General features: G+C 48.5%; 3 protein-coding genes across 3 annotated transcripts; 1 reads left to right on the forward strand and 2 right to left on the reverse strand.

The window, feature by feature from the left end:
* Positions 1-338: 338 nt before the first annotated feature.
* Positions 339-663, forward strand: LOC109918193 (histone H4-like). Its single transcript, XM_020518090.2, has one exon. It carries the CDS (start codon positions 342-344, stop codon positions 651-653), a length of 312 nt encoding a protein of 103 aa, XP_020373679.1. The 5' UTR covers positions 339-341; the 3' UTR covers positions 654-663.
* A 2,627-nt stretch (positions 664-3,290) lies between these two features.
* On the reverse strand, positions 3,291-3,878 carry LOC109918196 (histone H1.01-like). Its single transcript, XM_020518093.2, has one exon. The coding sequence runs from the start codon at positions 3,876-3,878 to the stop codon at positions 3,291-3,293; it is 588 nt and encodes a 195-aa protein (XP_020373682.2).
* A 1,161-nt stretch (positions 3,879-5,039) lies between these two features.
* LOC109918195 (histone H1-like) lies at positions 5,040-6,882 on the reverse strand. Its single transcript, XM_020518092.2, has 2 exons — positions 6,022-6,882; positions 5,040-5,254 (listed from the first exon to the last, which is right to left on the reverse strand). Exons 1-2 carry the CDS (start codon positions 6,700-6,702, stop codon positions 5,228-5,230), a joined length of 708 nt encoding a protein of 235 aa, XP_020373681.2. The 5' UTR covers positions 6,703-6,882; the 3' UTR covers positions 5,040-5,227.
* Between the last annotated feature and the right edge of the window lie 2,309 nt (positions 6,883-9,191).

The raw sequence follows: 9,191 nt of genomic DNA on the forward strand, positions 1-9,191 counted from the left end.
ATTTGTTTCCTTTCCATGCTTTGGTAGGTTGTTCAAAATAACCCAGCGTCGAACAGCATAGACTAATTTGTTTTCAGTTTAATGCTAGATATTCATTAACAAATAGCCAGAAATATATTGTTTTTAGGCACGAGGTAGTGAGATACTTTTTATCACGAAGAGATGGGAACGGCCAGTACCGGAGTTCAATTTGAAATCAGCGGGCTTCGGAAGCGAGGTCACGTGACCTGTGCGAGCGGCTCGCGGCCTTCTTCTGTTTTTCACCCAGGTCCGCTGATACTGTATAATAGAAAGGGCAGAAAGCGGCTTCTCGGTACTTGTTTGTGCGCACTGTTTAAGTAATGTCGGGTAGAGGGAAAGGTGGTAAGGGTTTGGGGAAAGGCGGAGCGAAGCGCCACCGCAAAGTTCTGCGGGACAATATTCAGGGGATCACTAAACCTGCTATTCGGCGTCTCGCTCGCCGTGGTGGTGTCAAACGAATCTCCGGTCTCATCTACGAGGAGGTGCGTGGGGTTTTGAAGGTTTTCTTGGAGAATGTGATCAGGGATTCGGTCACCTACACGGAGCATGCCAAGCGCAAGACCGTGACCGCCATGGACGTCGTTTATGCGCTGAAGCGTCAGGGGCGAACTCTGTATGGCTTCGGTGGTTGAAGATAGTGTTTAAGAGGACATGTGATTTGCAAACCAAAGGTTCTTTTAAGAACCACCAAAAATACTTTTAAAGGCACGGAACCGGCCAAAACAAGTCACTTGATAATAGTGGAGGAGGTTTCTATAAACAATAAAATTTGAGAATTGCTGACCACATTTATTTAGAGAAAAAAAGGATCGCTGACCTGAAAAAGTCAGTTATTTCCCTTCACAGATGCAGCCAGACCTGTTGCGTTGGTCCAACGTCTGTTCTTGTTTGTTGCAGATTTCCAGCACCTGTATTTTTTATTATATCAGCACAGTCCCTTGCGCTAAACTTCGAACCACAATCTCGTTGCACAACGATAAAGTCTCTTTACACGGAATTTATACAATTGACTCATCGATTTCCCTTAAATAACGGCAACGTGGAGTCACCACGATCATAGCATTAGTTTATTTGAGGATTTATTGTCTTTCATTTCAGATCAGCCATGATCTTATTAAATGGCGGGGCAGGCTCGAGGGGCCAGATGGCCTACTCCTGCTCCAAGCTCTTATGTTAATTTTCTTCATATAAACATGTCTTCCATCCTTTTGGGTCACTTTTCCTTCCTTTATCCTCCATTCTATTTGCCTTAAATAACGAGGAACTTCAGAGAGTCACTCAACGTTAAGAATTATTTTCCCCAGAGCACAGCGAGTCACAGAACTTACTCGTACTGAGTTAGATCTTTGATGGACGCTCTAAATTTTAATTACAACACATTACTTGAGATGTATTGGAGAAGGTGCAAAGAATTTATTACAACATTTCTGTAGATTTTCCCATTGCATAGTACTAAATCTAAAGTAGCCCAATCTCTAATTGGTTGTCTTACGTTAAGTTTCAATTGAGGAGTTGTGGTTGCTGTTAAACATGGTACATTTGTCGGTGAACATCCCAACTTTTGACCTTATGTTGGAGGGAAGGACACTAATGAAGCAGGTGAAGATGGTTTGGCCTGGGACATTTCGCTGAAGAATTAGGCCCTTGTAGTGCAGCAGGAGTGTCCGTACCTCTGGACCAGGATGCCCAGATTCAAGTTCCACCCCCTCTAGATGTGTGTAATTACATTCCTGAGCGGGTCAAAAAGGAAATACCTACCTTGAAGAGTTCTTACAGAGATGTCCCTGGAACTCAGATGCCGGACCACCTACTATCGTACCATCTTCCTTTGTGCCAGATATGATTCTAATGAGTAGAGAGTTTGCTTCTTGATTCCCATTAATGCCAGTATTGCCAGGCTCTGAAATGCCACACGCGGTGTGGCCTTGATATTAAAAGCATTCACTCACCTGACCTTTGGCTTCATTTTAAACTTATTATGTGGGTGGTGTCTGGAGATTTATGGTGCCTACTTGCACTTGAATAGTGTCTTAGAAATCATGAGGTTTCATACAGTACAAAAAAGTGTGAATGAGAAAAAGGGCTGTAGTCTAGCATCAAGAAGTCCAATGACACAGAAAGAGAGACAGAAACTTTGCCTCATAAAGCAATATGCATGTTCAGTCAGGCAGAAAGTGTTTATAACAGCAATGTGGTGTTAATTTATCTTTTGAAACGGGGTTAGGATGGAAGAAAATAAATCCTGTATAGATGATAAGTTGGTAATAAACATGTATGAGATGCAGAATGTTTTTGAAGTGTCGGAGAGGAAGACATTCTGCAAGGCTGTGACAGACATATGTTGAAGGAGCACATGCTAAGAAATAAATTAGCTGAGTTAGCTCGTTTAACAATCATGGCAAGAGGCATTTACTAAACAAAATAACAAGTAAATGTAAAAATTGGTTGCAAAGACGATAGTCACACCAACTGTGCCTTAAATTGTCCTTCACTGAGCTTTCAGTAGCCGTAAGGTTGTTGTTGAAGGAACGGGGGTTAAATATTTGTTTATGCTATTTACAATAGGACAATTTCAACCATTTCTTGCATAGTGCAATATAGGTTGATATAAAGAAACATTTAAAGTACTTCCCTAAGAATATATTGACAGCCGCTTGGGAATATTCACCGCCTAGCTCCCAGTCTGGTATCGGCCTCTTGCTGGCTTTTCTGTGAAATTTCATATCGACAGGAGGGATTACTGAAACACACACACCCCTCTTTTGACTGAGCAATGCATAGCTTACCAAACTGAAATTTCAGACCATAAACAAACAAAATAAAGGGAGGGGTTTTTTTCGGGGTAAGAGCAGTGCAAGTGTCCTGCCATTCACATTTCCGCCTTCAAGTGCCCATCGCCTCTTCCTTCTCCACATACCAGGAAACCTCTTCTGAGCTAATCTTTGTCGACAGCAGATCTATGCCTTGATTATGGGAAATGTCGAAAACAAGACAAACGTTTTGTTAAGAAAATGATGGCAATGCTCAGTTGGAGCTGGTCAAATTAAAAAGCTGAACCTTCTATGTCCATGGCTAATCACGTTTCTAGCATCTGAATACTTCCAACCAATATTTGTCTTTTCTGATACTATTAACCACTTCTAAATAATTTCTCTTCATCCTGTTTCCCGCATTTGTTTTCTCCGGCTGTAGCTTTTTTTGGTGACAATACTTGAGTGGCTCTGAAAAGAGCCTTTTTGTGTTGAGCTCTGTCTCTGCTCCTAGCACTTTTACCTTCTCTTCTTCCCCGTCGTCGCCCGTTTCCCCGCCGCCCGCTTGGGGGTTTTCCTGGCCTTGGCCGCCGTCCCCTTCCGGGGGCTTTTGGCCGCCGCTTTCTTGGTGCGTTTGGCCGCCGCCGCCCTTTTGGGAGCCGCTTTTCTCTTGGTTGCTCTTTGCTTGGGCCGATCCTGAGCTTCTCCTTCCTCCCGTCCTTCCTCCGCCACCTGCTGCTGCCTCTGCTCCGACTGCAACGTGGATGCGGAGGTCCCGGGCCCACTTTCCGCCGCCGAGCCCCCCCTGTTGGCCGAGGTGCTACCGAGCGGCGGGTTGGGCCGACCCGGGCCGCCCTTCTCCGTCGGCTCGTAACCCGCGGCCGAGATGGTTTTCTTCAGAGACCCGCCGAGCTTGGCCGGCGCCTGGCGCTCCTTGGCAGCGGCCACCGCCTCCAGAATCTGCTCAGCCGCCGCGGTGGTAGCGCCACCTCCTCCACCTTTCTGAGGCCGGTAAGCGGCTTTCTTCTTGGTGGCGGCTGGGACTGCGGCAGATTCCGGGGCAGTAGACGCCGGTACATCACCTCTAACGGGCACAGTCTCCGCCATCAGACACCACTCCGCGCCCGTCGCACCCAACAACTGGCGGGGTCGCGGCAGCGACGTTCTACATAAGGAAAGGGAGCGGACGGCGTGGAGACAACTTGCGGCTAATCCCCGCCCCCTCGCCGCCCTACCCTCTGCGGCTAGGCCACGCCCCGTCGTTTGGACCCCGCCCGTTACCGCTAGGCCACACCCCCTTGTCGTGTCACCTCTCTCAGAAAGGAACAAGGTGAAAAATCAGACGGCGCCAGGTTTATTGTCCATCAGGTTTATTTGAAGACACTGGTTCCTGGTCCAACCCAGTTCAACACCGGCACCTCCACACCAGAAAGGAACGACAGCAGCAAGTCTGTGTGTCTGTAACGTCGCTGCCTCTTGTCAGTTATGTTTGTTCGTCTGACCCTTGTCTGTCTGCCTCTTGACCGTTTATTACCTGAAACAAAAAACAGAAGTTGTCACTTCTGATACTACTAACTGCTTCTAAATAATCTCTCCACAGCCTGCTTCCTGCGGGTCTGGCAGCATCTGTGAAGATAGAAATCAGAGTTAACGTTTCGGGTCCAGTGACTCTAGGTCTCAGAGTCCTCTTGTCGTCTCCGATGGCGGAGACCGTGCCTTTCCTATATTATCTGTCGTTTGTCTCTCTCTCTCTCGTATATAGAATCATAAAATCTCCTACAGGGTGGGAACAGACCATTCCGTCCAGACCTACCCGCCAAAGGGCATCCCATCCAGACCCACCCCCTACCCAATCCCTTGAACTTTGCATTTCCCATGGCTAACCCACCTAATCTGCACATCTTTGCACTGTTTTCCATGTTCTAGAAGGGTCCTGACATTATGTTTTATCAGTCTGTCCGTTATCTATCTTTTGCCTGTCCGCCTCCTAGTCCATTTGCCATTTCTGTATTTTACGCGTTTATTGCCTGTTTCGTGTATCTCTGTCCATTTTCTGTTTCTTTTTTGTCTATTTCCTCTCTGTTATCTGTCTTTGTGTAACGGGGTCTGGGCTATGGCTAAATCAAGACGCTTGCACGACTCAAGTCTGTCAAATGGGGGTAAACTGTCTGAATCCACAAAAGTCGATCGAAGGATTTTTTTTTCACCATTAAAACACCAAACAAAGCCCCTGGAATTTGGTAAATGATGACACTGCTTTCCCAAAAGTTTCTTTTTGTGTTTGTTTTATTACAAAACTTTTCAGAAAATGAATCGTAGGATCTTTCTCCCTGTAGGTTTTCCTTTGGCCTCTTCATAGTCCACGAGGTCTTAGGTTCTCGCCCAAAGTGGTCTCCACCTTTCTCCACATTGTCGATGCTGGTGAAGGCTTCAGCGAGGATGCTCGTGTCGCTTCGTCAGTGTAGCCCATAGATCTCTATAGCCTATGATAGGATGCAATAAAAAATACCTGTAACTGACATACACTTTATAGATTAAAACACACAAATTTACCTTGGCCGGTCATCGAGTAACAAAGAGCAACCTTTCAGCACTGTCCCGGTTGGAAGGAAGGGACAAAAGGCAGGGAAGGGAAAGAAGGAGATGGTGGGGGATTATAACCTGAGGTGAGGGTAAAAGTAGCAAAAGAGCAGGGTTCGGGAAACATAGTAGAGACTAAACACCAACGGGACAGTAACTTTTGCAGATTAGAAATGAGAAAAGTACGGTAAAGGGGGAGGAGTATAAACTGGAGAGTTTTGGTGAAAGCAGGGAAATTAAGAGGACTATAAATTTGGGCAACAAAACAAAATAGCGGAAAAAGCCCAGCAAGTCTAGCAGCAACGGTGGGTGAAATTTCGGATCGATGGACCCTTTCTGAGAATGTTGTTAAACTCTTAGGATTTCTCCTTCATAGATGCTGCCAGACCTGCTGAGCTTTTCCAGCAAATTTTGTTTCCGTTCCGGATTGACAGCAACCGCAGTTCTTTCGGTCCTTGGGGTTGTTAAAAAGGGGGAGGATGTGACTCTAAGCCGCCGCCGGAGTTTGCCCGAAGGATCATCGCCGCTTTTCGGGAGGCGGGTTTATGGCTCTGAAAAGAGCCTTTTGGTTTTGTGTGTGTGGGCTCCTGTTGGAATGGAGGGGTGGCATGGGTCTTTTAACTCGCGGAGAACGCGAGGCAGACATTTAATTTCTGCGCCTGGTCTTAGCTTTTCTGGAGGTGACCCTTGCGTTGGTGGCGGTGGTCGCCTTGACCCCGGCTCTTTTCCTGACCCTCGCCCGGGTGGTGGTCGTAGCGACGGCGGGTTTGCCCGACTTCCTCTTCCGCCGGGGGCCGCTCCTCGAAGCCGTCGGGGCCGGGGACTTCCTCCTCTTAACGGCGGCAGCGGCGGCGGTGGTGGTGGTTGCCCGCTGGCCTCTCGCCCTGGTGCCCGTCTGCCTTTGCTGCTGCTTCTTCAGCTGCTGCTTCTGTCTCCGGCTGAGCCGCAGGCAGCCGCCGGCCTCCTCCCTCCCACCTCTGGTCCCCCGGCCCCGGGTCCGCACCAACGAGCCGTTGCGGACCAGGCCGCCGACTGCCGTGCGGAGCTGCAACTTGTTCTTCTCCACGTCGTAGCCGCTGGAGAGCAGGGCCTCCCGCAGGGAGGTCAGGGACACGCCGCCCGGCTGCTTGCGGGCCGACAGCGCCTGCAGGATCAGCTTATTGATGCCCTGCATCCTACGGCGCCTCCTCCGCCGCCGACCCTGCTCCAAGTGCTCGGGCAGCGGCAGCGGCGGCAGCATGGCCCGCATCTGCGGCCTCTTTTTCCGCCGCCGCTTTCTGCTGGCTCCCCCGCAGCCGCCGCCCGCCCCCTTCTTTTTCTTCCGCTGCTTTGGGCTGCCGGTGGTCACCATCCGGCGGCGGCGGCGGAGGCGGTGGGGACTTTAAGTGGAAACTGAAACGGCTGCAGCGTTCCCCCACCAGCAGCAGCAGTGCCCCCCTCGGCGCAACCCCGGACGCGGCTGCAGACTGCGGGAGGTGGCCGCTGGCGCCGCTACTTCAAGGCTCAAGGCGGACCGAGGAGGGCGGAGGGGGCGGGGCGGAGACTTCTGGACGCCGGCCAATCAGAGGGCAGGGCGCCGGGCGGCCGCCCAATCGCAACACGCCGCTCCCAGCTGGACACGCCCATCTTTCACGGGTCACGCCCCCGCGTTGTTGGACACGCCCATCACCCACAGGGCACGCCCCGTGCGTGGATCATGCCCATCCCTCACGGGACACGCCCGTTTCTATCACATGATAATATGATACAGGAGTAGCAAAGAGGCCATTCAGCCCACCCATGCTGCTCCTTCATGCAATGAGTGTGTGACTGATATGATCATCTTCAGCTCCACTTTCCTGCTTTATCCCTATAACCATCGATTCCCTTCCTGAATAAAAATCTCTATCACCCATGAATATACCGAATGACCCAACATCGACAGCCCCCTCTGCTAAAGAATTCTGCAAATTCATGCCCCTCGGAGAGTAGAAATCCCTCCTAATCCCTGTCTTCAATGAGTGACCCCTTACTCTGAGACACTGCCCTCTGGTCCTAGACTCTCCCATAAGGGGTAACAACCTCTCCCTATCTCCTCTGTCAAAGTCCCTAAGCCTCATCGTTCAAGCACACTTCAATTAGGACTTTTCCTATTCTAAAACATCATGTGTACAGGCTCAACTTCTCCTCATAAGACAATCCCTCTATTCCTGATACCAGCCAATTGAACCTTTTCTGGACTGTCTCCAATGCCAGTACATTTTTCCTTTTATCAAAGGGTCCAAAACATTCACCATTTCTCCACTCCAGTGATATCCAGCTCCTCTATTTTTCCTGCCAAAATGCATAACCTCACATATCATAAGACCAGATAGGACCCTCAGCGCTCCCACTCAGTCTCTGCTCTCCTCATATTCCTCCCCTGCCAGTCACTACCCCTCTCCAGAACCTCCCTCTGCCAATCCCTCAGTTGGCACCTCAATAAGTGATAATTAAGTTCTGAGGAAGGGTCACCGGTCCCAAAAGATTAATTCTGTTTTTTCCTTCACACCTGCTGCCAGACCTGCTGAGTTTCTCCAGCAACTTTGTTTTTGTTCCTGATTTACAGCACCCGCAGTTCTTTTGGTTTTTAAAAGTGATAATTAGCCTCTCCCAACTCTTTGTGCGAGATTTAAAAGATGGCTTTAAATTAGTTTAATTTAGCAGCATGTGACTTCTGCCACAATTACAGACTTTAAAACTGTTTCAGGTTGGCAATCTAAACAAAAATCATTCAAAAGATGAGGACAGCCAAAATTAATCAGTGTTTATTGAAAATGAAAGAAAATCTCAAGAGGAACAAGACCAAAAAAAAAAAAAACTTTTGATCCAAGATCCAAATCATCACAAAGTGTGAAGTGTGAACTCGCAGGCTCCTGAAATCGTGCCCATCCAGCAGCAGTTGCAAATTTAAATCCTAACATGGGAATGATATCAGGTAGCTAGTCTGAGACACAAACCATATCCTTCGAACTAGATAGTAATTCACCTGCAGTTAGATGATTTATTGTTTAAGATTAGATTCATTCAATAGAATCAGTCATGTGGTCTAATGGCTCAATGTTGCTTCAGAGGGGGTTACATTAGGATACTGTCCCTTTCTCTCTCTCACCACTTATTTCCCCACACTGCAAGGGCAAACATTGACCTTCAATTCTAAGTGACGTTGGCACCTTAACCACCTTTAGTCACTTATTCTCTCAAGAGGATATGAAGGCTCACGACTCAAAGTACTTTGTGGGGAAATGGTAGTGTCCCTTTCCTCTGGAGCAGGGGCTCTGGGTTGAAATCCCATGCCGTGTCTTGTTGGCTGTGGAAGGTTAGATTTGTGTTGTGGCCAAACGGGGCGATTGTTAGCCTGGAAATCCTGATCGGCAGGCAGTGAGAGAGGAGGGTCTCCTGGTCATCCATTCTACAGAAGGTAGCAGCCCTTAAGCCATGAATATGGACCAATAGAACTAATGGCCCAACCCTCAGTAATGGAGGAACAAACTGTCACATTCCCTTTGCTGCCTGGTTGCGATATATTGTCACCATTGGTTAATAGACGGTTAATGTTAACGCTCTCACAGCTGGGAGAATAGAACATAGAACATAACAGCGCAGTACAGGCCCTTCGGCCCTCGATGTTGCGCCGACCTGTGAAACCAATCTGAAGCCCATCTAACCTACACTATTCCATTATCATCCATATGTTTATCCAATGACCATTTAAGTGCCCTTAAAGTTGGCGAGTCTACTATTTTTGCAGGCAGCGCATTCCACGCCCTTACTACTCTGAGTAAAGAACCTACCTCTGACATCTGTCCTATATCTATCACC

Source organism: Rhincodon typus, unplaced genomic scaffold (genome assembly GCF_021869965.1).
Source record: "Rhincodon typus isolate 14 unplaced genomic scaffold, sRhiTyp1.1 hic_rhity00006555, whole genome shotgun sequence".
NCBI lineage: Eukaryota > Metazoa > Chordata > Chondrichthyes > Orectolobiformes > Rhincodontidae > Rhincodon > Rhincodon typus.

What these genes read in the sequence shown, in the direction of transcription:
- LOC109918193 (XM_020518090.2), top strand. Translation starts at nt 342, where the DNA reads ATGTCGGGTAGAGGGAAAGGTGGTAAGGGTTTGGGGAAAGGCGGAGCG.
- LOC109918196 (XM_020518093.2), bottom strand. Translation starts at nt 3,878, where the DNA reads ATGGCGGAGACTGTGCCCGTTAGAGGTGATGTACCGGCGTCTACTGCC.
- LOC109918195 (XM_020518092.2), bottom strand. Translation starts at nt 6,702, where the DNA reads ATGGTGACCACCGGCAGCCCAAAGCAGCGGAAGAAAAAGAAGGGGGCG. An exon ending in CAAGGGTCACCTCCAGAAAA is followed by an intron (nt 5,255 to 6,021) that starts GCTAAGACCAGG and finishes ATCCTATCATAG; the next exon opens with GCTATAGAGATCTATGGGCT.